The 27946-nt window shown below is 41.6% G+C and overlaps 1 protein-coding gene and 1 long non-coding RNA gene across 5 annotated transcripts in view; one reads left to right on the plus strand and one right to left on the minus strand.

Moving 5' to 3' along the window:
* LOC123940861 overlaps positions 1-11299 on the minus strand; it is a 128103-nt gene extending 116804 nt beyond the window's left edge. For both annotated transcript variants that reach the window (XR_006818104.1, XR_006818105.1), the window contains exon 1: positions 10436-11299. This is a non-coding gene — a long non-coding RNA (uncharacterized LOC123940861). The remainder of the gene's footprint in view (positions 1-10435) is intronic.
* A 138-nt stretch (positions 11300-11437) lies between these two features.
* The window catches only part of CXADR (CXADR Ig-like cell adhesion molecule), a 55789-nt gene continuing 39280 nt past the window's right edge, over positions 11438-27946 (plus strand). For all 3 annotated transcript variants that reach the window (XM_046001463.1, XM_046001464.1, XM_046001462.1), the window contains exon 1: positions 11438-11603. In XM_046001463.1, coding sequence (XP_045857419.1) covers positions 11561-11603 — 43 coding nt within the window. In that variant the 5' untranslated portion in view covers positions 11438-11560. The remainder of the gene's footprint in view (positions 11604-27946) is intronic.

Consider the following 27946-nt stretch of genomic DNA (forward strand, 5'->3'; position numbering starts at 1 on the left):
GGAGTATATTACAAAAGATATTAAAGGATAGAGATCAATGGGCAGATGAAGAGATACAGAGGGCGAGGGCGCAAACAAAGGGGTCATTGTGCAACTAGGGGCCCAGCATGGTGGCACATGGAAGCGTTCTGCTTCACCAACAAAGAAGCTCTCTGATCCCACCTTTTGGATTTTTATGAAGGTCATTACACAGGCATGACTGACTGAATCACTGGCCACTAGTGATTGAGTCAACACCCGGTTCCTCTCCCTTCCCCCAAAATCAGAGGGTGGGACTGAAAACTCCACCCCTCTATTTCAGGTTGGTTCTCTTGGCAACCAACCCCCCAAAGTTAGGGAATTTCCAAAAATTATCTCATTAACAAACCCAGTGGTGATGGAAAGGGATTGGTTACGAGTAACAAAACATCCATTTCATCTTTATGGCTCTGTAGCATTTTCGCGAACTGAAGAGACCAAATATTATAACAAAAGAAGTTCCCATTGCTCTTATTGCTCTAGAAATTCCAAGAGTTTTGGTAACTATGGGCCAGGAACTATACGTGAAGATCAAATATATATGAGAAATACTTCTCATACATATTTTGTCATTCAGATGAACAAGATACATTTTTTTTTAAAGATTTTATTTATTTATTTGACAGACAGAGATCACAAGTTGGCAGAGAGGCCGGCAGAGAGAGGAGGAAGCAGGCTCCCTGCTGAGCAGAGAGCCCGATGAGGGACTTGATCCCAGGACTCTGGGATCATGACCTGAGCTGAAGGCAGAGGCTTTAACTCACTGAGCCACCCAGGTGCCCCCAAAATACATATTTTTTAAAGCTTTTATTCATTTGACAGAGAGAGGGGAGAGAGTATGCACAAGCAGGGAGAGCAGCAGGCAGGAGAGGGAGAAATAGGGTTCCCAATGCAATGCGGGCTTGATCTTAGAACTGTGGGATCATGACCTGAGCTTAACTGCTTAACTGACTGAGCCACCTAGGTGCCCCTAAAATATTTTTTTTCCCAAATGATCAAATACATATATGTGTATATATGTATGTGTGTATATATATATCACACATCTTATAAATCACAATGTCACAGCTGATACCTTCCCAAACTTATTAGTAAGGTTGCCAAAGTTATCTGGGATCTGTGGTCCAAGATTTCTTTCTTGTTGATTCAGCACACCTGCTACTCACTCACTCACTCTTTCAACTCTAACCGGGGTTCTTTACTCCAAATTTCCACTGTATCCCCACCAGCATCTATCCACGCTAGATCACTGAATAATTTACCAATTCTCCCCTTCACTTCTTGTATACTCCCTTCTCCCTAAAACTATAAACAATATTAGTCCCGTACCCTAAATATATACAACTTGCCCTCAAACACTCTGTGCTCCATTGTTCCTGGGAAAAGAATAAGGTTTGGCAAAGAAGTCTTGGCTCCCAATCTCCGTCTGATGGACAGAAGTTGCTACTGGAGTGCAGAGCTGGCCTTGTGAATGCAAGTCCCTAAAGAAACATTCTTATGAAGGATGTTTCATCATGTTGTCAGAAAGACCATAGGCTATAGGTGTTTGTCTGCTTCCTTGGGAAATTCACATTTACAGCATGGCTGCCAGGAGATTTGCAACTGACACAAAAAACAAACTGATTCCTCAAAGGAGTGTAATCTAGGTTCCAAAATCTGGCTCTCCAGCCAGGTTGTCTCTCTTTCTGGCATCTTCACTTGGATGGCCCCCAGGTGCCAAAAACCTAACATTTATACTCCACTAAACCTGCTTGTCCTCTATTCCCTATTTAATTAATAGCACCCTTATCCACTGATTGCCCAAACCTAGAAACCTGAGCTGAGCTGGCTTTGTTTCCTGTTCCTCACAGCCCACATCCAGCTGGGCTCAAATCCTCCTAGTCTCTAAAATGTCTACGATTCCTTCACCACAACTGGAGTTCAGACCCCATCAGTTTTTATTGTAACTATGACAATAACTGTCATATCAATTGTCACGTCAAAGATCTCCTCCCTTGTTTCTTCCTACTCTCTTCAGATCTAGCTTTGTACTGCCTCTAGAATTTCTTTCCAGAAGAAATTTTCCTATGAAAAGCTCTCTTTATTTTTTTTATTGTGTTATGTTAGTCAACATAAAATAAATACATCATTAGTTTTTGAAGCAGTGTTCCAAGATTCACTGTTTATGTACAACACCCAGTGTTTCACGCAATACATACCCTCCTTTATACCCACCACCGGTTCACCCATCCCCCCACCCCTCCTCTCTAAAACCCTGTTTGTTTCTCAGAGTCCACAGTCTCTCATGGTTTGTCTCCCCCTTCCAATTTCTCCCGATTTACTTTTCCTTTCCTTCTCCTAATGTCCTCCATGTTATTCCTTATGTTCCACAAGTAAGTGAAAACATATAATTGCCTCTCTCTGCTTGACTTATTTCACTCAGCATAATCTCTCCAGCCCTGTCCATGTTGATGCAAAAGTTGGGTATTCATCCTTTCTCATGGTTGAGTACTATTGAAAGGCCCTCTTTAAAACACAACAAAATAACAACAACAACCAACACACACACACACACACACACACACACACACACACACAGCCCTACCTCTTGGATTGCTCTTCCTGCTAAATCAAAAAAATCTAACTTCAAAAGAAGAGAGATTACTGCCTACTCGGTGTTACACTCAAGCAACTGGTTAGTACATCTCAGGCTTCTGCCGGCAGGAACTCCGCAAGTCTCACACTGAAAGGCCTTCTGTAAGGCCGGGGAAGAGACAACCTGAATACAGCTGTTCTATCAGTCTTCATCCTCAGGTGTCCTAGAAAAATCTAGTCAGCCCCTCCTGACTACTCAGATTAACATGTGAAGATGACTGGAAGCCAAAGAGAAATGGAGAAGTCCATGTTCTCAAGTTCCAGTGGGTATTCTTGCTATAGAAAAAGTCTATGGGCTTTCTGTCTAATCTCAGACTTCCAAAGACCAGAGAAAAATTCTGTTTCAAATTGTGGTAGCTCCCCCTAATCATGTTTCTAATGAGCACCTGCCTTTTCCCCATTTTCCTAATTGGTCTCTTGTCATCGTACTAGTTTAATAGTTTTAGCTTGAATTAAGTTGTTGAGGCATTCTAAGTATTTTCCTATTCAAATACTAGATAACAGTCTATTTTTTAATTAAATATTTTATTTATTTTATTTATTTGACAGAGAAAGAGACACAGGGAGAGAGGGAACACAAGCAGGGGGAATGGGAGAGGGAGAAGCAGGTTTCCAATTGAGCAGTGAGCCCGATGTAGGGCTTGATCCCAGGACCCTGGAATCATGACCTGACCTGAAGGCAGATGTTTAATGACTGAGCTAGCCACCCAGGTGCCCCTAAATATTAGAAAAACAGTTTAGAATGTCAATTATTTCCTTACTGATTATAATTCCAAACTGAAGTTTCAGGATTTGGGTTCAAATTCTGAAAGAACACTTTCCCTAAAAATCTAAAGTAATTCAGTCACCAAATATATTTTGAGTCCATATTTAGCACCAAGCACTAAACTAAGTGTTGGGGCTAAAATAGTTCAGAAGAATCGGACATGTTCCCTGTGCTCATGGAGCCTACAGCTGCATGAATGGGATAGGTATCAATCAATCAATCATGTAATTTACACATTTAAGTATACAATCGTAACTATGGCAGGTGCGCTAAAGGGGCAGTGCTTGGTACTTTGGGAAACTATTTTTCTGGAATTTCATTTAATCAGGGGGTCTTTTTAGGAGGACACTTAACTCTAAAATGGGAATGATGACTAGGAGCTACTTGATAGGTCAGATGTTCTAGTCACAGTGATAGTATGGCAGAGTGGCTACAGCTATGGGAGGGGTCTGGGAAGGGTAGGGATAAGGAGATGAGCTGGGAGAAGGAAGTAAGTAAGATCTAAAATCTTCATAGTTGAGAAGTATTATCTCTAAAAAAAGGAAGTAACATCTTTACCATAAATACAACTGAAGTCCTTGTAGAGCTTACCTTTATGGGGATGGAATGTTAAGGTCTAATCAAAGAAAGAGGGACTTACCTGAATTCTATCTCTGACTCCTGCAACACCTTGTTAACACGTTCATGCCTCCATGACTCTAGTTTCTTTACCTCAGTAATCGGTTTACGTCAAAGCATGTCATCTCAAGTTTTGTAGTGATATTTTAAGGAACAATGAGTCATAATTGCTGAGTTCTTTGAACTCCTTGGATGAAAGATGTTATATGGTCTATAAATGTAAAGCATTGCTATTATCTATCAGACAGAAGGCTGTCCCAGCCGAAAAGAAACCAGCAAAATACAAAGTATGAGTCTCCGTCCACTTCTGTCAGAGTTAAATATATAATCTGGGTATAAATTAAATGGGCTTAATGCTGGGTAAGCTCAGCATCTTTGATCTAAAATGCCCAGAGCATTGTGCAAACATTAAGTCATCTGTTCTCAAAATGCCCTATGTACATGTCATAAACACTAGCCATTAGACCTCTTTCTAGGATTATGATAGACTTCACAGAGCTTAATTTTCTTCCCAAAGGTCACTAGCAAAGTTACTGTAAAATCCCAGAAAGAGGATATAAGCTCCTGATTTATTCTGCCAGTCCTACTTATTTTTACCCAAACAAGCAAACAAACATAAACACCTTAAAGCCAAAGTATAAACTACAGAACATGGAGAGGAAGGAAGAGCTTAAATAAAACAAGCAACATATTTTTATTCATAGGTAAATACTGTATCTCTTTCATATCTTTAGTACAGGACAAATTTAGTACTTGGTGGATTGTTTTGGCATAGAAAAAGTAGAGAAAAGAGACTGAAGATGAAGACACTTTAAGGGACTTTCGGCAAGAGGTGAAAAGAGACAGGGATGGGGCGCCTGGGTGGCTCAGTTGGTTAAGCGTCTGCCTTCAGCTCAGGTCATGATCACAGGGTCCTGGGATCAAGTCCCATATCGGGCTCCCTGCTCAGTGGGAAGCCTGCTTCTCCCTCTCCTCCCTGTGGGTGCTTTCTTTCTCTCACTCTCTCTTTCAAATAAATAAATAAAATCTTTTAAAAAAAAAGAATGCATTAAAAAAAAAGATACAGGGATGAGAGGAAAATGTGTAAGTTCACCCCTTTCCTTCCCTTTCCCATTAAATCTTTAATATTATTGGTACAAAAAAACTAACAGGGGAATTGTGAGAGAGAGACAAGCAATGCTCAGATCCAGTTATCCAAGGTCTTTAAAAATGTTTTCATTTCTTTTAAAATCAGAAGAAATAATGCCATAATCCAGGCTGGATTAAATGTCTTTATACCAGCAGAGTTGTAAAAGATAATTTTATTTTTATTTTTTAAGATTTTTATTTATTTATTTGATAGAGATCACGAGTAGGCAGAGAGACAGGCAGAGAGAAAGAGGGGAAGCAAATCCCCGCTGAGCAGAGAGCCCGGTACCAGCTCGATCCCAGGACCCTGAGATCATGACCTGAGCCGAAGGCAGAGGCTTTAAACTACTGAGCCACCCAGGTGCCCCAATTTTATTTTTATTTTTTAAATTCTTTTTTATTTTAAGTTTTAATTTAAATTCTAGTTAATATATATGGTAAAATTGGTTTCAGGTGTAGAAAAGACAATTTTAATGATCTTTTGTGGTGGGAGGGACCCACAAAGACAAAAAAAAAAGCACCTAGGGCCCCTGATGGTCAGAATGTGGCCCTGGAAACTTGGATATTTTGAGGAAAACCTACTGAGGAAATCCTTGACAAGGATTTATTTACTCCACCTGGACAGTAGAGAATCTTGCAGAAGCAACTCAATAGAATGTTTTTCAAGTGATTCAACAAACTGACCGGAGCAAGCTAAATGAAAAATCCTGGGGGGCTATCAACACAGGAAGATGTGGTTTGATTTCTTCATATAGCCCACCATCTACAGAGCACAGGAATGTTGTTTTATTTAAAAGGACTAATGAAGATTTGAGAATGATGAGCCTCCTCTGGGCATTTATAATGACTAGTATCCTCTCATGCTGGTTTCTGATCCAAATTTATATTAACTGTGTCATTTGGGAACTTAATCTCAAAAATTATTTTTCAAGTCTTCCTGTATTGGTAGTGCCCCTGGATCCTGGCAGAAGCTAATACAAACTGTCTCTAAAGGAAAGTACTTAAAAGCCTCAAATACTTCACACAGAGAAAGTTCCACAAAATGCACTTGCAATAAAAAAATAATCATAAAACATGAAAAAGGAAACCTAATGTTAAGAACCTGTATAAATGACAAAACACAAAACATGAGGGGTGCCTGGGTGGCTTTGTTGACTGAATTTATTGGTTTCAGCTCAGGTCATGATCTCAGGGTCCTGGGATCAAATCCTAGGGGAACTCTGCACAATGCCAGAAGTGAGCTTGGAATTCTGCCTCTGCCCCTCCCCCGGCTCGCATATGCAGTCACTCACTCTCTCAAATAAATAAAACACACACACACAAAATAAGACACCCAAAGACTTCAAATCACATAATTATTGCACACATAAATATATTAATTGTATTTAACATGTTTAAAGAAATATAAGAGGGGTGCCTAGGTGGCTCAGTGGGGTAAGCCTCTGCCGTCGGCTCAGGTCATGATCCCAGGCTCCTGGGATGGAGCCCCCGCATCGGGCTCTCTGCTCAGCAGGGAGCCTGCTTCTCCCTTTCTCTCTGCGGGCCTCTCTGCCTACTTGTGATCTCTCTCTGTCAAATAAATAAATAAAATCTTAAAAAAAAAAAGAAAAAAGCTGGCCCGCCATGTGTTTACACTCAAGTGTTAGATGGCAGGTTTGTTTGTTTGTTTCTAAAAGTAGGGGCGCCTGGGCAGCTCAGGCAGTTAAGTGTCTGACTTTGGCTCAGGTCATAATCTCGGGATCCTAGGATTAAGCCCTGCAAAAGGCTCCCTGCTCAGCAAGGAGTCTGTTTCTCCCTCTTCTTCTGCCCCCCAACCACTTGTGCACGCTCATGACCTCTCTCACTCTCTCAAATAAAATCTCTAAAAAAGAAAAGCAATTTTACTGGTGATCCTCCGCGATTAACCCAGTCACCAGCAAGCCCAGAACTTTCAATATGCTTCCTTTTTTCCAGCCCAATTTTAACCTTTGAGCAGAAAACAACGAATTAGCAGAAATCGGAGGAAAGCAAATAGTATGAAGTGACAGAGACCAAAACAAAGAAACAATCAGAACAAATAGAGACTGTTCTTGGATAAAAAAGTTAAAAGGCCATCAATAAAGTCTTCAGTTTTGGCCTGTATAAACTATTCATTTTTTAAAAAGATTTTATTTTATTATTTTTTAAGATTTTATTTATTTGATAGAGAGATCACGAGTAGGTAGAGAGGCAAGCAGAGAGAAAGAGGGGAAGCAGGCTCTCCACTGAACAGAGAGCCTGATGTGGGCTCCATCTCAGGACCCTGAGATCATGACCTGAGCCCAAGGCAGAGGCTTAACCCTGAGCCACCCAGGCGCCCCTAAGATTTTATTTTTAAGTAATTTCTACACTCAATGTGGGCACTGAACCCACAAGGCTGCGAGCAAGAGTCACCAACTCCACTGACTGAGCCAGCCAGGCACCCCTAAACTTATCACTTTTGTGTATTCATCCTGGAATCACATTATTAGTGATAAAGGATAATTGGAAGAAAGGCAGACAGGGAAAAAGTGCCACCCCCACAACCATGACGAAGCCACCCTTAAAAGATTTTTACACCACCCTGGAAGGTGCCCTCCACCCTATTCCATGTGATAGATAGATGGCAAAAACCTGATTAGATGATAGGCGCAGGAAGGGTTAGATTAAAACAGCCCTCCAACAAACCCATAAAATTCCCTAGACATAGAATCCCAATGGTGACCCTCTCCAGTTCCCTCTTTCCTTGGAAGCCTTGTACTATCACTCAGTAAACCTACCACTTTGGTCTACCTCTTCATTCTTCAAAGTGGCGTGACCAAGAACCTTGGGCACTGGCAGAAAAAAAAATCTATAACATTAGGAATCTAAAAAAATTCTAGGTCACTGCCTAAGAGTTGATTCTAAATATTATATACACGGCATAAAACTAAAGTATTTATAGATTCATTTGCACAGGGGTAAATAGATGACTTTGATGGTATTAACCCATGAAACCCATGCTCTTGGTATTGTAAGTAGAATACATTGTGAAAAACCTTCTTCTTCCCTTTCCTTACTTTTAAGTAGGCTCCACGCCCAACATGGGGCTTGAACTCATGACCCTGAGATCAAGAGTCACATGCTCTACCGACTAAGCCAGGCAGGCACCCCAGAAACTGTCATTTCTTAAGAACAGCATTATCATTTTCCAGAAAGTATCAAAATCAGCAGCATCACCGATGAAAGAAAGTTTCCTGCTTTACATGTTTTTATACGCGAGGCTGTGAAGAGGTAAAAATCCTTTAATTTTTAAGAATTCTTAAGAATAAGTCAATCTCTGAATGTGATCATAAGATTTTAATCATCTCTTGGTATTAACAAATCCATTACTGCTGAGAAATCCTTGTAAGAACAAATGCTATATTAACCATTGTTGTTTGTGTCTCCAAGAGTATCACCTTTCTGACAGACCAAGAATCACCTTTCTGCTGGTTTAGAAGCTATACAATGTGGAGTGCTTGGTGCTTTACTAATATAGGACAATTCATTTAAAGGCTGTGCACTACTGTTAGCTTGGTTTGAAAATATCAATCAATTTGCAGGATCCAGAATTAATGGCATTATTTCATTACAGCTTTCAGGAGACTTAATTTCCAAGCTAACTATAGTCACAAAGGCTTTTTAAGGTGTCCTTAAGAAGTTTCAGAAATTTGCATGATTTTAGCTGCTGTTTATACGAAATAATGAAGTTACAAACCAAAATCTAAAGATGACTCCATTTAATTTTTTTCCTTTTCTTCCCAGCTTTAATAAACCAAAATCTAACTTTAATATAATTGTATAAAGAATTACTTTCCTGAATAAGATAAATTGCTCCTTTCAAAGTTACTTAAATCTCAGAGATGATACAGTTGGAAAAATTTGTGTTCAGTAATCTAATGAAGTATAAAACATTAATTTTGTAAAATTTACATTTTTAAAAGTATATCCTAAAGAGATATATCAAGATGCAATGATTTATTATTGTAAATGTATTAAATGCTTTTTAGTAATATGTCAATATATCAATATATGAATTGAATATATTCAACAAATACTAGAGAATCTACTAATAAGTTGGTCTCCAAGAGTGACAAAGATGAATAATGTGCCTTTTTGGACTTCCAGAAATATTGAGAGTGAGGTAAGTGATTGATAGGTATGAAAATGCCTACCACAGAAAGAAGCAAAAGCTGAGGATTACAAAAAAAAAGGGGGCGCCTGGGTGGCTCAGTGGATTAAAGCCTCTGCCTTCAGCTCAGATCATGATCTCAGGGTCCTGGGATCCAGCCCTGCATTGGGCTCTCTGCTCAGCGGGGAGCCTGCTTCCCTTCCTCTCTCTCTGCCTGCTTCTCTGCCTACTTGTGATCTCTGTCTGTCAAGTAAATAAATAAAATCTTTAAAAAAAAAAAAGTACTAGAAGCAAAGGAATTAAGATAAAAACCCTTTTGGATAATTTCAAAAGATTTCCTCTAGTAAGTGGTTGAGATAACCCATGAAGGTTGAGTTTAATTTCTGCTAGAGGAGACACTTACAATAAATCTGTGCTGCTTTTAAGTGATTAATAGTAGAAAAATGTTATGTAACAGTCTGAAGTAGATATGAATAACTTTAATACTTACTTTTGTCTAATTTCATGAAGTATAATGTGTTGAGTAAAAATTTAAGTTCTAACTATCTTATACCTTCAGTTATATCCAGGAGAATTTTTGTTTCCTTAATAGGAAATACCTAGCATTACTCTGGACCCTCCTTAGATCAGTCAGGATTCCACTGGAGACAAGTTAAATCAGGATTGCTGGAGTGGGGGTTCAGATACTGGTATTTTGCAAAAGCCCACTAGATAATTTGAATTTTTTAGAAAGATTTTATTTTTAAGTAAACTCTATACCCAAGATGGGGCTCAAACTCCCACCCAGATATCAACAGTCCGAACCTCCACTGACTGAGCCAACAAGGCACCCCTCTAGGTAATTTTAAGGTGCGGTCAGGATAGCAGACCACCAGGCTAAATTTTAGTTGAGCGACTTTGGTCTTACTAATAACCGGTTTACTTTCCTTTGCTGGTTCAGTATAATAAGAATTTTCCCAATAACACTCTTTTATTAGCTACCACTCGACTGAGTATTTACTTTGCGCCAGGCACAGTGCCAAACGTGCTTTTGTGCATTATCTTATCTAGTTTTCATAGCAAGGTGTATTTCCAAATTACTTGCCCAGTTAACTGTCCCATTCCGGGACCCAAGAACTTACCCACTGCACCACACCGCTTCTCTCCTCTACTTCACTCCTGATATGGAACTGTCGAGAACACCAAAGTCTATCAGCAGTTATAAATAAACGTTATCTGCAAAGAGCGACCAAGAATGCAAATGACACAAGAACGAGTATGGAGGAAACCAGGAAGGGACACTGTAGGCTGATCAGGCGATCCAAAATCTCTAATTCCCAAGTCCTCCCAACACCTCTTCCAGCCTTCAACCACCCCTAAACCCCACTTTTAAACCTCACTGGTCCTTGATGGCCAATTTTAGGGGGAGAATAACCTTGGAATACAACGGGTCAAAAAGCCAGCCCAGGCATTTCCCAAATCCGAAGCTGCAGTCTAGGGGTTCAGTCATTACTGGAGATGGGGACAAGCCTTCGGAGCCTTCCACAGCAGTCCACCGACTTAATGAAAAGGGAGGAAACGCGGGGTGGGGGGGGTGTGGAGCGGGGGGCGGGGGGCATGGAGCGGAGGAGGCGCTGATCAGCTTTCCCCGGAGCCTTAGGTGGGAGACCTCGCAGCAAACCGCCGAAGGTGGGACGCTTGGCTGGAAACTAAGCACCCATCCCCCGCGCATTCTCTACTACCGGGAGGGGAGAGCCGGGTGAGTGCCCGCCAGTCCCTCCAAATTCGCCGCGCTTCAGGATCCCAGGGCAGGCGGGCGAGTATTGTCTTGTGCCGCACCCTGGAGCAAGGGCGCGACCGCGGGTCAGTTGTTTGGGGAGAGGGGCTGGCCGGACCCTGGTGCACAAACCCCGACTTAACTGAAGGCACTGAAGCAGGGACCCCGGCTCTTGCTTGGGGCGAAGGGCTGCCCGCTCACTCCAACGCGGAGCGCAGCTGGCGCGGGAGCTTCCTACTCCCGAGGATCCCTAGGGCAGCCCGCGCTGGTTGCCGTGGCAACCCCACGCTCCTGGCGCAGCCGGCGCGCGCTGCGGGGCTCAGTCAGTACCGGAAGTGACGTGTTTCACCTGCCAAGCGAGGGTGGGGTGGGACGGGAGTGCCGAGGTGCCGCCGCCGCCAGCCAGTCGGGAGCGCGCAGGCACCGGCTGACTGAGACCCCGGGTGAGAGCCGCCTACCTTCAGTCACCGCCCACGGCCGGGCCGCCACCATGGCGCTTCTGCTGCGGTTGGTCCTCTTGTGCGGAGTCGCGGGTGAGTAGGGGGCAATTTGGTTCCTGGGTTTCTATTGCCGGCACCGCCCTGGGGCGCTCTCTGCCTGCGGCCACCCGGGAACAATGAGGCGTGGGGGAGGGGACGGGTGCGATTTGGGGGCGCTGCGGCAGTGGCGGCTGTGCGGGCGGTATTGCACGGGGGTGGTTTTGCGGAGCCAGGCGTGCGAGCCGGGAAGGTGGAACGGCTCGGAATGGAGCCATGCGGGGGCGAGAGATGCGGGGGACGGGGGGAGCTGGGGGTAGTAGGGACCGATCCCCGAGATAGGGGGCGGCGGTGGAGGGGCTCCCCGGGCGCGGGTGGGTGGGCGCGGCGTGCCGGGTGCGCCTGGCGTCTTTCCCAGACCATTCTTTGCTGCGGGTGCGAGCTTTGCTTTATTTGCTCTTGCCCTTTCTCTTGTTAGCTCGTGTCGTGTCCGCGCGGGGTTACTCGATTTCAGAAGCCTAGGGCTGCGAGTTTCCAGGTGTTGAGCAGTCCAGGCGGGGAGACTGAATTACAAACGCCATGATTAAATAGACACTGAGCTTTTCAGTGCCGCCGTGCGTCCAAGCGATCTCTAGGAAAGAGGCGCTGAAGGAACAGTAGCTTGAGCATTCTTGGTCTCATCGAAGAGGCGAGCCCAAGCACGAGACGAACAGTAGTAGCTTGAGCATTCTTCCTCTCGTAAGAGGCGAGCCCAAGCAGGAGCTGTTAACTAGACGGTAGCTCGACGAAGTAGACGGTTGGAAATCCAAGCTAGGTTCCTGCAAAAATGCAGTCATCATTTCTGCAGTCCCGGAGCAAAGTGCAAAGAAGAAATTGTAAGCTCGGTTTGCGTTTATGATGAGTTCATTCATTTTGAAGATAAGAGGGGATGACTTATACAGGGCAATTCCTGAAGGATTCGCCAAGTACATTTTTTGACTGCGCCTCTCTCAGGAGTGGAAAAAAGGCATTTTAAAAATGTGTGGACCATTAGAAGGCGTAATCATTTGACGCTTTAAAAAACTGATCAGTTTTCATGGCAGTGTTTTAACTGATCTTGTTTGTCAGGATAGGCATATGTCACGTTTAGAACCAAATGGTTAATTTAAAAAAATCCGACGGTGCGACCCTCAGGAAGCACACTTTGTGTAGTCTCTGGAAGGACTTTTTTTTTTTTTAAAGTGTTGGAAAGGAGAGGGTAGCCCTTTTTGTTGGGATGGCTCTCTGCTTCCTGTTGAAATGTTAATTCCATTGTTGGATGCCACATCTGTGAGCATTACTCATGGGATCAACATTCTATTAACAAGTCTAATCTTCGATATACAGCACCACCTCCACCTTTTTGATACATATCATTTAGACTTGGGTGAAATTCCCAAAGTAAAGCTTCTGGAAAGGATGAAGTGTCAGTAACCAGTTTACATGGTACATTCATTCCCACCTTTGTTTTGTCAAGGACTAAACTGAAGTTGAAGTGGATAACGCATGTTCTCTCTGGGAAAAATATTTTAAGCTACATCTAGAGCAGAAAAGTGAAATAACATAAACCATGTAGAGGATCACCCCCCCCCCCACCCCCACCCCGGGGATGTCCAGATAATTGTATGGATTTCATTTTTTCTGGACACCTCACTTTGTTAGGAACAATCTCAACTGAGGATATTTTTGATACAGGTCATTCTACTCATAAACCGTATACTAGGATAGTGAACTTCTCATGGAAGCACTGTTGTCTTTAGCTTAACAAGACAACTATTTTTAGGTACAGTTTTCCAGCTTAGGGAACAACTCAAAAAGCTATGTAATTGATCTATGGCTTTGAGTATTTCTTCAGATAACTCTTGCCATGTTAGGCATTCATTCCTATGAATTTGATTTGCGTGGTAACATGATTGGCTTCTACATTTGGCAAAACAAAGTGGAGGAGGCTTACATATTAAAAATTGCAGTGCTATTTTTTCTCTAGATCTGTTTCCATATGGGTTGTAAAGAGTTTTGTGATATATTCTGGTTGCTAGTGGAAGTCCTTTTGATGTATTTTATTACCTGTCCAGTATCAAGTCACACTACCAGTAGCAAAAGTGGCTGTAGTAGAACAGCTGTAGCAATGGTAATAATATTAGAGCCTTGATTGAACAGTTATTAAATGCCAGGGCACTGTTAAGGGCTTTACATATACTCCATCTACCTAGCAATCCTGGAGGGTATGTATTGTAATGATCCCTGTTGCACATGTGAGGAAACTGAGGCGCAGAGTAGTTACATAATTTAATTTGCTAAGGTCACAGATTTCCTCCTTAATCCTTGCTCTTACCACTTGCTATTTTTGCCTCGAAAACAGCCATTTTCCTCTTTGATTACCTCTAATTGACCTCCTAAATTTCTATCACTGGTTATCCGTCATGTAGTAAGAACCTGCTTCTGGTTTGACAATGTTCCAAATACTGAAGACTTTCATTTTAGACCTTTATTTTCTTAATCTTAGTTCATGCTCTCAGACACTATTAAAGTAACATGAGGAACCAGGGCTTAGGCGGGTGTTACAAAGTCATGTGGCCCGTGTATCAGCATCAGCATCACCTGAGGATCTTGCTAAAGTTTGAGGTGCTGCTGTTTCTCACACGCCGTCAACATTAGTGAAGCTAAAAAGTTCTTGTCTTCCCACCACTTGTTAGCCATTTGATGGCTGCCGGCCTCTGTCCTTTCTGTGTGCCTCAGTTGCTTTGTGTGTCAAGAATAGGGATCCTACCATTTCAGAGTCATTAAGGAGCAGAGTGAAACGTTTTATCATTTTGCTTGCCTGGATAAATCTTCCTTTGGATAAATCTTCCTTTGCAAAAAAATATGAAGATTAAATGTGAACTTTATCCCCTCCGTATACCTCTCTTACGGTCTACATTTTTTCATTATACCAACCACCTAAAAAAAAGTTGCCCCTCCTCCAAGGCAAGCCACTTTACAATGGCCTCTTACCCTATTTGTTGTGAGGTGTCCATCAGTTACTCAGTTTATCTCATTGCACAAGAAGCATTGAGGGGCATTACTTGTGTTCTTATTATAGTCCCAGTGTTAGCTTATGGTATGTGGCAGAGAGCAAATGTTCGGCAAATGTCTTATGACTGAAGGTTTGCAGTCTTTTTAATCACTAGGCCTGTGTATGTGCTGTAGCTCTCATCAGTTCCAGCTCTCTCTCCCTTCTCATCAAATAAAGATGGTCCTTGGTAGTGGTCATTCCAGTTGCCTTGTCTCATTCAGTTGTTAGTCTAAAGAAGTTCTAAGCTTTTGCTTTATTTTTGATCTCATTGTTCTTTTCCACTTCAGTTGCCAGAGAGAACAGTAACCGTAAGGCAAGTCCATTTATCTTTTCCGAGCTCCTTGATACCTGTTTTGGTTCTTTCCCATCCTGCTAACCCGCTCTTCATCGAATTCATAGTATGTCCCTTAAATACCAGCCTTCCCCATGATTTGTCCCATAGACATCTTCTCTCAGTCCTAAATGTGAGTGGCCTCATTTATCCATTACTATAACCTCCAAATAGTTGCTCGTGACTTAAGAGTAGTGCCAGCTCAGCCCACCTCTCCTTTGAATTCTGTGCCACTATTTCCAACTGCCTAACATTCACATTCACCTGAATGCACTTTAGTACCTCAGATCCTACATGTCTGGAGCCAAATTCATCCATTAATTAATTGATTATATGATTTAGTCATTCAGGTATTTATTGCTTACTATGTTCTGTGCTGTGCTAGGTGCCCTTACAGTAGTATAGAACTTCGCAAGGTGCAAATTTTGATAGGACACACCCAGCAGATGATACAGGTTTTGCAAAGGCATAGAGATCTGAAACGGTAGAATGTGCCTTGGGAGGTGAGAGGTCCAGACCATTAGAGCATCTAACCAGTACTTCTCAAACTTTTGATGTGTATCTGAATCATTCTCGTAAGAAAGTTGGGTGAGGCTCAAGATTCTGCTTTTTAGCAAGTTCCTCATCATGTCACTGCTGACCACACTCTGGGTGAGTGAAGCTCTAAGGCTGTGCCAAGAGCTGAGTAGGAGATGAAAGATGATTGACACTTGTCAAGTTATACTACTCTCCGTGGTGGCACTGAGAAGCTTGTGGAGCCATTAAGAAGTGAGATTATACGCTGAGATTACTCGCTTAAATGATGAACTCGGCAGCAGTCCTGAAGGCAGGTGGAAACAGCGGGTCTAACACTAACACAGGAAACTATCTGGGATGGTGTACACAGAAGCAGCCCCTATGGAGAAACAGTGGTGTTGGGCCTCCTCTCTGATCTAAAAAGTTGTTTTGAGAGAAATGCACTGAAGTCTGATACCTGGTTAGTTGCAAGAATTAGTTGGAGAGAAGCAGTAGGATTCCTGGCTTTGAGTGAATGGGGAAGTCACTGACCTACAGAGGAAAAAAAGAGGAACACGTTTTAGAGGGAACAACCAGCAAGCTTGAGTTTGGACAGGTGGTGTTCGAGGCATCTGAGGGGAATGGAAGTAAAAAAAAAAAAAATGTCTAGTAGGAAGATTGAAACCAAGGTCAGGATCTTGGGAAAGACAGATTGGTGGTAGAGAATTGAGAATCGCTGCTGAGAAGTACCATCTGTGTCAGGTTAACCAGGACAAGCTGGTGGGACTAGGAGAGATGGTGCAAGATGACATTGGGGCACACCATCTAGTAAGTACACAGCAGGTGAACAGTTGGAAGTGTTGTGGGGGATGTAAGACAACTGTGGGATGAGGGTGTCTCAGAAACTGGTGCAAAAATGAAATCAATAGGTCTTACTATTAGGAAATTACTGGGAACATTCAGGAAGTTCTTGATTCCACAGGGAGGACAGTTTCTGTAGTGGGTAAAGCTAGATTTTCATAGAGTAAAAAGAGCGGGCATCCGGTAAGTAAAGAAAGAAAGAAAGTAAAGAAAGAACCAACATTTGCAGTTGGCTTGACAGTGAAGCGTTGCATATATGGCTTTCCTCCCAAGGTACAGTAGCAGACTGAGGGGATAAAGGTAGAAGCCAGCAGATAGGCACTCCTGTAACTTCCAGCCACCCAGACCCAGAACCTTACTTTTCATTTATCTTCGTGTACCCAGTGTCCTCCTTGCACCTTAAATGTTGGGGTTCCTCAAGTTATGGCTTCAGTTAGCATTTATGTCTTGACAGCTTCCAGTCTATTTCTAGTCTGTCTACCAAGCTTCTCCCCATCACTTGAAACCCCCACTTAACATCCCCTGCTTAGACTTCCCACAGCCACCTCCAGTTGAACCTGTCTACATAACCACTGCTCCCTCTCCCATTAGGTGGCTTTTTCAGCCATCAAAATGCCCAGGCAGAAATATGGGCACCCTGCCTTCCTATTCCTCTCATCTGCTTACATCCAGTCAGTTTCTGAGTCGCTTGTATCCCTCCAGCCCCCACCTAGAGCCCAGGTTGTGCCAGCATCTCTTAAGATGGTTGAAATAGCTTTGTTGGCATCTGGTAAGTGAATTTTCCCTGCTCTGAACATATTACATTACTGGAGCGTGTTCTAACGGTTATCAAGTGGGCCCTTATTATAATTGTTTTTCCTCAACAGGCTGTACATTTCATGATGTGTCAGGGATTATCTGTTTATTCCTTATTTCGTTCGCAGTGTGTGCACAGTGCCTGTTAATGATATAAACGGGGAAAGTGTTCCAGACAGAAATTGATGTATATTGCCTTGAGAAAAAGACCCAGAGGGAAAGAGCATTTGAAGGCCAATACTAGGTACATCATAACAACAATGAAAAAGAATAGGTACATTATGGAAGAGGGGAGCGGGGCTGGGCTCAGTATTCTGCCCAGGCCAGCTTAGTGCTTGGTGTTTGTCGGCTTTGCTCTATATTCAGTAATGGAGTGCATTTGTGTTAACAGTCAGTCTTATTTTAATTTCCTGTCGCAGCCTGTTCTCCCAGTCCCCTTGTTTCTGTCCTTCCTCTCTTATATACAAATCATTATCAGGTGTAATTAAATAAAGGCAAGAATTGTTACTGGGAACTTTTAATTTGGTTCATTTGTTCATTCAGTGGCCAGCAGGGAATGGATGTGGACTTTAAAATGATAAAGTAACCCAGACATAATTAAAAATTATCTAAGGAAAATGAACTTATGACTTTATCCTATTGTTTTTCATCCATCTACTTTTTTTTTTTTTTTAAAGAAAACTAATATTCTAGAATAGTTGTTAGCTTGGTATTGGAATTAGACTGGTTTCTGTTAAGAGTGTGCTATGTATCTGTAAAAAGCAGTAACCTTTTCTGTTGCTGGTTCCCTATCTTATTTTCTACCCAACTCTTTTGGGGGGCTGAAGTGACAAATTGTGGAATGGGAGGGAGTTGGGAAAACGTCACCCTGGCGTGATGCAGTGATCTGTTGCAGAAGCTGGTTCGAAGTTCATGGTTTGGTTTGGTGATCTCTTGGGGCTCCATTATTGGCATTGCTTTGTGGTTTGTTCACTCTGTTGAATCCATCACTGTCTCTGTGTAAAAATGTAAAGGAAGCTGAAAATGTTTTTACATTCAGTGGTGAAATGGTGATTTAAAGAGACAGTTTCTCTTTTGTGCTTTCCCACAGGCCTTTTCATTTTTTTTTTAACTTTTTTTTTTTTTTTAAGATTTTATTTATTTGACAGAGAAAGAGAGAGAGAGCACAAGCAGGGGGAGCAGTAGAGGGAGAAGGAGAAGCAGGCTCCCCGCCGAGCAGGGAGTCCCATGCGACTCGATCCCAGGACCCTACCCTGGGATCATGACCTGAGCAGAAAGCAGAGGCTTAACCATCTGAGCCACCCAGGCGTCCTCCCCACCAGCCTTTCTTCCCTCACCTCATTGACTCACTCTTCCAGGTTTCTAATAAAGAGTTAGCCAATTAGAGTTTAAGCATTAAAGGCTTTAACTTTGACTCAGCAGTATTTGCAATTTATTTTAATTAGCAGTGTGCTGTAGAAGAGAAGACTGTGGCCTGTCCTGTTGACAAAGGTAGGCTAAGGGAGGAAGATAATAACAGTCTATTTTTAGGGTAGGTGTGAGATCAATGGCATGGTTTAGTGTGTCTTTTGATAGTTGGTGAGAAAAAGTATTAACAGTCAAATTAACCAGTGTTAATTGGTTAACTGAGACAATGCAAATTTCCTTTGAAACTATTAAATCGCTTTTATTATTTCAAAGGCATTTTACAAGTTGGAATGGGAATGACTTTGATTTCATTTGCTTCCAAGAAATAAAAACAAACTTCGATTACAGGTAACTAATTATGGTTACTTTTTCACCATCCCATAGTGTAAATGTATGTTCTGAGTGAGTTTTAAACGTTTTTCCAGAGGACTGGTAGTTTGGCTGCACAGATCACAGGCTCTCAAGGAATCTCAAGAAACACTCAGATAGAGTGAACCAAATTCAGCCACATCTCTGTTGAATTGTTAGAGTGACTGTAGCTGACCTTTCAGTCTCACTTGGACTCCCCAGTGAACAGAGCTTTGAACTCTTGAATACCAGATGATTCCTATGGGGGTTTTCCCTGATGGGCCAGACAAAAACTTTTGAGAGTTGGTGCCCTGGGTTGTTGTACAGTAAGAATTGAGAGGAATCTTTACTTGGTTGTACAATGTGAAATCTGATACTTTTAGAATGAACTGGTAACTCTTGGCTAGAAAAGTGAATTGTACCCTTTCCCCCCTTTTATATATATATATATATTTTTCAAATAACTCAAGAACATTATACAAGTTTTAAATTTATATTTTGCCCAAAAAGGTATCAATATATGCATTATTTATATAACTTCATCAGCGATGGAATTCGAATCAGTACTATAAACATGTTGCAGTCACTAAATCTAGATCATCACAGTGAACCAAAATGCACAGTCGTTACGATGTAATTTGCATGGGGTGGAGGGAGAAGCCCTCAATTGGTGGGAGACCAGCTAAGGGACAAGCCAACTTCCCTGCTGAGATCATGATGGTAGCTGAAACCAACAGTCAGATGCTTAACAGACTGAGCCATGCAGTTGCCCCGAACTTATCTAGTCTCCAAACACTCTACTAACTAAAAAGTCATGGGTGTGATGTGCTCATGAGAAAATTATAATTATTTGTATTACACAGTATTCCTGTTGGTAACAAGTTAAATAAGGTCTCTTGTTTCTTAGTTTCTTGAATTATCAGATCACTTGTTATTATGTACAAAATTATATCAGTTGCCTTTATACAAGCTCTATACAGTCACATTTTAGGTGTGAGGGAGAAAAAAGAAATACATGCACAAAAAAATCACATTTTTAACTTGTCTGAGAGAAATAAAGGCATTTATGGGAAGGTAGAAAATAAGGACAAACTGGCCCTGTTGATGGTTGCTAGGGAAATTTGAATTTACTTTGGGATATTAGAAAGAAATTAATGGGAGATTGAGGCAGTCAAGTTAGACATGCTTACAACAGGGGTGATTTTCTTATTGTAATTAACCCTTTCTTTATTACCTTCAGGATTTTCCACAAGGAGATAATATTTACTCATTTTGCTCTTACATCTATTTCTTTGCTTTCTAATTTTCTGTAATCTCATCTTTATAAGACACTTTACCTGAGTTTTGTTATGTGTATGTGTGTTAGCTTTGCTTTTTGCCAGTGACTTTTACTGTCCCATGTTAATTAAAGGAAGAGAACCTGAGGTTTTTATGAGCAAGGACCTTTGGGCCTCATCACTCTCTACCCCACTTCTGGTTACTTTAAAACCAGAATTTCTTCTGTAATCCAGGGTTCCCTGGTCAGAGCTCAGTTCTGTCTCTGACATGGATTTATCTTACAGGCCAGTTTCTTTGCTCATGGACTGTGGTGTGCAACTATGTACATTGGGGAGACTTTATTGTCCCAAATATGGCTAGACTTTTTTTTTTTTTGTAAAGTCCATTTATAAAACATTGGGACGTTATATTTTTAACAAATACAGAAGTAAACTTTGTCTCTAACTCCTTCAGCTCTTTCACATTTCTTTGAAAGTAAACTTTTTAGGATCACCTGGCTGGTTTAGTGGGTAGAGCATGCAACTCTTGATCTTAGGGTCATGAGTTTGAGCCCTATGTTGGGGGTAGAGTTTACGTCAAAAAAATTTAAGAATTAAAGAAAAGTAAACCTTTTCTCTGAAGTATGACATACGTAGAGAAGCACAAAGGTTAAAGCATTATTTACAAGTAAACAGGTAAGAGAGTTTTCACAAAGCAGAAACATCTGTTTAATCTCACCCTGATCCGGAAATAGAATATATGCCTCATTTCTCATTTGAAAACAATCCTTCAGGGGCACCTGGGTGGCTCAGTTGGTTAAGTGGCTGCCTTCGGCTTAGGTTGTGGTCCTGGGATCGAGCCCCGCATCCCCACTTTGGGCTCCCTGCTCCCTCACTCTACCCGCCTGCTCCCCTTGCTTGTGCACACTCTCTCTTTGTCAAATAAATAAGTGAAATCTTTAAACAAACAAAACAGCCCTTCCTTGACCACACATCACACTTACTACTTTCTTTCTACCCTTGAGACCCAAGTTCCTCAAAACAGGTGTTGATCCTTCAGTCTCTGTGTTTTCTGCTGTCACTTCTGTTTCTCCTCACACATCTCAAGTTCACAGCCTTTCCTAGCGACTTCTCAACTCTCTTCTGATTTCTGACTATGTAGATTCGTGTTAACACTGTATAAATGGAATTATACAGTCTGTGTTTTCTGTCTTTCACTTACCACATTAGAAAGATTTTTGATTTTGTGTAGCCATAGTCTCTTCATTTACATTGCTATATGGGATTCTGTTGTGTGACTATATCACAATTGACTTACCCATTTTATTACTAATGGACTTTTTTCCCAATTTTTTGCTATTGTGAAAAATGCTGCTTTGTCATTCTCATTCATGTGTTTTAGTGCAAATGTGTACACATTTCCCTACCTGCGAATGGGATCCCAAAGGTAATACCTTTAGTTGAAATTGCCAAGCAGGTTTCCAAAATTGATCGTGCCAGTTGATACTCCCACCAATAGAGTATGAGAGTTTCAGTTATTCCACATCCTCCTCAGGGTCTTTTTTCATTTTGGCTATTCTGGTGGATGTATAGTGCCATATCATTTTTTTTAACATCCTAATTATGGAACTTTTCAAATATATAAAATGAAAAATGGTATGATAAAGCTCAGCTTCCTCAACTATGAACTTGTATCATTTGGATTCATGATACCATTCTGTAATCCTCCACTTTCTTTCCCATTCGTCTTCACAGATATTTCAGACTTGAAACTGTCTCCAGAAACCCTCTACCTGTTTTTTCTGCCCCTTTTATTCCAAGTAAATGTTGTATGCCTCCTTTGTGAGAGAAGAAGATAGAGGCTATCAGTTACAAATTCCCTTAATTTCTTGTGCCTCAGGATATAAGCTTATCCATAATTGTACCAGCTCTCATGTCCTTTCCTTCATTCTTATCTATTAATTAGTTAATTAATTTATTTTATCGGTCACTTATTTATTTATATTGGAGAGAGAGAGAAAGCACATTTGCACATGAACTGGGGGAGGAGCAGAGGGAGGAGAAGAGAGAGAATCTCCCACAGACCCTCCCAGGAGTGTCAAGTCCCATGCGGGGATCCATCTTACAACCCTGAGATCATTCATGACCTGAACCAAAATCAAGAGTCCAACACATAACTGACTATGTGTGACCGGTGACCTGAGCCACCCAGGCACCCCCCTCTATTCTTTTTTTTTTTTTTTTAAGATTTTATTCTATTTTACTTATTTATTTAACAGAGAGATCACAAGTAGGCAGAGAGGCAGGCAGAGAGAGAGGGGGAAGCAGGCTCCCTGCTGAGCAGAGAGCTGGATGTGATGTGGGCGGGCTATGCGGGGCTATGCGGGGCTATGCGATGGGATGCGATGCTCCATCCCAGGACCCTGAGATCACAACCCGAGCTAAAGGCAGAGGCTTAACCCACTGAGCCACCCAGGCACACCCACCCCCTCTATTATTTAAAGTTGTCTTGTTTCCTATTCTAGGCACCTTTCTTTTGTGGGGTGTTGATCCTTCAGTCTCTGCGTTTTCTGCTGTGGGTATTTTAAACCTCTTTCTTTCTATTTGCTCTTTCCCTTTGACTCGTATAAACATGCGGTACATTTCTTATTTCAAAACAACCCTTCCTTGACCCCCCCCCCAACACTGTACCACTTTCCTCCTATACTCTTGAGAGCCAAGTTCCTCAAAACAGTAGCAGCTTCTGTCTCTACACTCACATCTCAACCTCTGTAGATAGATACATCCCATTGCAACTCCCCAGAGCCATCACTAAATCAGATTTGACATAGGTCACTAGTTGTGCTTTTTTTTCAAACATAGTAGATACATTTCAGAGTCATTTGTTTACATAACATATTTTGAGTTCTTCCTGTATGGAAGGCACTGCTAAATGTGAGGGATTAAAGATTAAAAAATACCTTCTTAACAGTAGGAGCTTATGTTCTAGTAGAAGTGATAAGCTTGTAAGATGACAGTGAATTGCCATGTTAGATACTGTTTATTCAAAGATGATACCGAGGGGCACCTGGGTGGCTCAGTGGGTTAAGCCTCTGCCTTTGGCTCAGGTCATGGTCCTGGGATCGAGCCCCGCATCGGGCTGTCTACTTGGTGGGGAGCCTGCTTCTCCCTCTCTCTGCCTGCCTCTCTGCCTACTTGTGATCTCTGTCTGTCAAATAAATAAAATCTTAAAAAAAAAATAAAGATGATACCAAGTTGTGTTGGAACTGTTCTAAATTCTTTTATTTAATTCTTACAATGAAGTAGACATTATTACTGTTAATATTAGGAGAAAAACACTGATTTAAAAGGGCTGGAAATTTGCCTATAGCCAAGCATTTAGTAAACTCAGTATGAATTTGAACCCAGATCTGACTTTGGAGCCCATGCTGTTAATGGATAGAACTGCTTCCATAATTCAGTATGCTAATGTGTCAGAAATGAATGTTTGCACGTGTAAATGAGCTCCAGGAACTGCTGCTTACTGCCCTTGAGTTGTGGAAGAATGGGAGGAGATGGATGTCAGGAAAGACTTCTTGGTTGGTTGGTTGTCTAAAATTAGGACTTACTTAGATCTGAAATAGGTATTTTAGTTCAACATCCTTAATTTATGTGTGAGCCCTAAAGTAGCAACAACATGCCCAAAATGGTAGTGGGTTTTGTTGTTGTTGTTTGTGACAGATGACAGATTCCTAGTCTGGTACTTATTTTCCTGTTAAAAAAAGTTCACCCAGGGGCACTTGTCTGGCTCTGTCTGTAGAGCAATGCTGCAGCTCTTGCTCTTGGAGTTGTAAATTCAAGCCCCACATTGGATGTAGAGATTACTTAAAAATAAAGTTAAAAAACAAAACAAAACAAAAACAGATAAAGATTTGCCCAAATTCCTGAACCATGTGCTATCTAAAATTCCTTCTCCTTAGAAGTTTAGTATAGCAGAGGAAAAGTGTGAATTCCAAACCCTCCTCCACTTACGGTGATTGGAGTAGGGTCTAAAAACCTCCTGGGGATTCACAGTGCTATTTATTTATTTATTTAGTTAGTTAGTTAAAAATATTTATAGAGAGAGTGCACAAGCTGGGAGAGCCGCAGGCAGAGGGAGAAGCAAGCTCCTCCCCACTGAGCAAGGACCCTGATATACAGGCCTAGATCCCAGGACCTGGGATCATGACCTGAGCAGAAGGTAGCTGCTTAACCGACTGAGCCAGGTGTCCCCATAGTGATTTTTAAAACAAGATCTCTGTGTTCAAGGGTGTTTACTGGTGAACTTCTACTTACAGGATCAATGTGGCTTGGCAGTCTTGTATCTTGCTCCCCATAGTGGCTTAGATACCTCTCAGTATCTCTTTCTTCATTGTAAAATGGGGTAATGGTCATACCTCCTTCAGAGTTATGAGAATTTAGAGTTAATATATATACACTTTGGAAAAGTACCTGACACATAATAAGCACCCAGTCACTGTTACTGTTTGTTGTTAAGATAATGATTTCTCCATTTCCATCTCTGTTTACTTCCTGGACACCTGTGGGGAGCGGGGAGCTTGGTGTTTGCATTTTAAAAACTGCATAGAAAAGCATAGAAGTCCACTTAATGTCATTTCTCATTCTTACTAACTTACCTAACTATAAGTATTATTTTCTTAGCTCTGAGTGCATATTAACCGACTGTACTGGGTACCCCACATGGGAGTTAAACAAGAAAAACCTCTAAAGCAAAGGGCATAATTTCTACCTTCCTCTAAGTGTTTTTCATCTTTCCCCCAGCAACACTGAAAGGCCTCGTTGCAGTAACATATTTAAAATGTTTTTTTTTTTTTTCTTTTTCCTTTCTAGAAACACTCACTATTTAGGTGACTTTTATAAATTGCTAATCCCAAAGCAACTTCCTGGTGAGAAGAAAAGTTGCCTCAGGTTGGAGGGAGGGTCCAGGGAATGATCTAAATAGCAAGACAGTTGCATTTTTTAAAAGCATTTCCATTTGTTTTATTTTTATTTTTTAAAGTAAACTCTGCACTCAGTAGGAGGCTCAAATTCAGAGTCTGAGATCAAGAGTCACTTACTCTACTGACTGAGCAGCCAGGTGCTCTGGCAGTTGCATTTTTGCAGATATTGGAATATCCTAGAGACTTGATGGCTAACACAGGCATCTGTAGTATTATCAGATACACACAACAGAATTACACTTGTCCTGATCAACATGTCCCTTAAACGGATCAGTTCCTGATTTGCCAGTTTGTTTCTTAACATTAAAATAGTAACTCTTATGACACTCTTTGACATTTCTCAAAAGGAATTAATACCAAGTAAATTATAAGTAACTGATGGTTACTTATAGTAACTGATGGTTAAGGTTAACCAGTAACTGATGGTTAAGGTCGTCATAATGTAGCCCTTCCCAAGAAATCAAAGAAATATGCAAGACTTTTGGAATGTAAATTTAAATTTTTTTTCCCTAATCTTTTCCCCCCTTTTTTGTTAATACCTTTGGAATGACTAAAGATATTTTGAGAAACCATGCATCAGTATGTAGTATTTTTTTATTTTTGTTTCATGTTTTAAGGGTAGTTGAAAAAATAGGACAAGTAAGTTTTCTTCAGCTACAGTTGTGAATTCAGAATGTTTACAAATAGGTTTCTTTTTTAATTTTTTTAAAAGATTTTATTTATTTATTTGACAGAGATCACAAGTAGGCAGAGAGAAAGGGGGAAGCAGGCTCCCCGCTGAGCAGAGAGCCCTATGCGGGGCTTGATCCCAGGACCCTGAGATCATGACTTGATCCGAAGGCAGAGGCTTTAACCTACTGAGCCACCCAGACACCCCTTTAATTTTTCTTGATGTCCAGTTTCTCTCATTTTAATGTAACTATATGTAAAGTTGTTTACATGTTAATTTCTTAATCAGATTTGCTAATATTTCTTGTAATGTGAGTATTAAATTAATAAACATCAGTCTTTGCTCCTATCAGTACATGATCAGGTTTGTTCACCTTTTTCTGAGCTGTGTCTCCTGTATGGGATCATTGTTCTATTCCTTTGCTCTCCTGGATTCATGGTCTCCTGTGGCCCTCCTTCTTACGCTTTTCCCGCAAGGACTGATGGCTTTGTGTCCCATTAATCACCACCTCGTTCATACAGTTCCTTCATCTTCCCTCTACTCTGAGCTCTGCTCACCACTTAAAGTTTATCAGTTTTGGCCAACACCAGGTCTGGGGTTTTTTTTGTTTGTTTGTTTTATTTTTAAAATTTTAATAAATTTAATTATTTCTTATTTTAGAGAGAGAGAGGAAGAAAGTGTAAGCAGAGGGAGGGGCAGAGGGAGAGGGAGAAAAGTCTCTAGCAAACCGCCCGCTGAGTGCAGAGCCTGCCTCTGGGCTCCCATCTCAGGACGCTGAGTTTATGACCTGAGCCAGATAAGGAGTTGGGCTGTTAACCAACTGAGCCACCCAGACTTCCCTCTGGGGGTTTATTGAATGAGGCTTGGGACATAACCCTCCAGAGATGAAGCCCCGAGACTGAAAGTGTGTGTGCTTAGGATGAGGCCCCATAAACAGCTCCCAACAAAAGAGGAACATCTTGTGCAACAGGGAGCCCCGATGAAGCCCCGAGACGAATGAGGCTTGGGACATAACCCTCCAGAGATGAAGCCCCGAGACGAAGTGAAAGTGTGTGTGCTTAGGATGAGGCCCCATAAACAGCTCCCAACAATAGAGGAACATCTTGTGCAACAGGGAGCAGGCAAGTAACACTGCCTGTGAAGAACAGGGAAAGCTTCAGAGAGTAGGTGACAGGTAAGAGGTACTTTGAAAAGTGGCTAGAGTTGCTCTCAGTCGGAGAAGGTGGAGCAGGGGAAGAGGTGGGCAGCTGCACAAACACAAGTACTCCACCCGCAGGACTTAAAACCTTTTTCTCCTCAGCGCTTCCTCTCATTTCTTCGATCTCCTATGTTTGATTGGCTCTAGATGCTTTGTTGTAGTTCCGTCCTTTTTTTTTTTTTAACATCTTATTTATTTATTTGACAGAGAGAGACACGTGAGAGAGGGAATGCAAGCAGGGGAGAGGGAGAAGCAGGCTTCCTGCAGAGCAGGGAGCCTGGAGCTCCATATGGGACTCCATCTCAGGACCCTGGAATCATGACCTGAACCGAAGGCAGATGCTTAATGGCTGAGCCACCCAGGCGCCCCTTTAGTTTCATCTTTAATAGAGAAAGGTCTCAACTGATTTTCACCTACTTTTAGCTGCATTAAAACTTGCTAATTTTTCTCTATTTTGAGATAGACCATCTTTCATCTGTTTTCCTTCTCTGATAAGAAGGTACTTGTGCCTATGAGTTGCGGTTTTTTTTTCTTTTCTTTCTCTCCTTCCTTCCATCCTTTTTTAGCTGAGTCTTTGACTTTGAAATCAAACGTGAAATGGTCACAGGGGGTACAGAGTAGGAAGGACACACGGTAAAGTAGCAACTTCAGTAAAGCAGGAAAAGTGCTTATGATGGAGTCCTCATCAGCTGCACGAGGTGTACATGGAGGGCATCTAATTCAGTTTTGGGCACAAGGAATTAATCCATGTTTGGGCACAAAGAATGCCTCCCAGAAGTGGTGCCTGGACTCAGTGATCTTTAAAATCCCCGTGCATATGCCATCACTGGTCAGACTTCACATTTAGTACCTTTGTTAGAGGTAAAAACATGAAAAATGAGTTCGAAGCTATTCTGTTTTGTTTCCCAAGTGATAGAACAACAGAAAATTTTCCTCTTCTCAGCAAGTTTGTTAAAAGCTAGCTTCTGGTTTTCTGACCTAATACAG

This window comes from Meles meles, chromosome 4 (genome assembly GCF_922984935.1).
Source record: "Meles meles chromosome 4, mMelMel3.1 paternal haplotype, whole genome shotgun sequence".
Classification (NCBI taxonomy): domain Eukaryota; kingdom Metazoa; phylum Chordata; class Mammalia; order Carnivora; family Mustelidae; genus Meles; species Meles meles.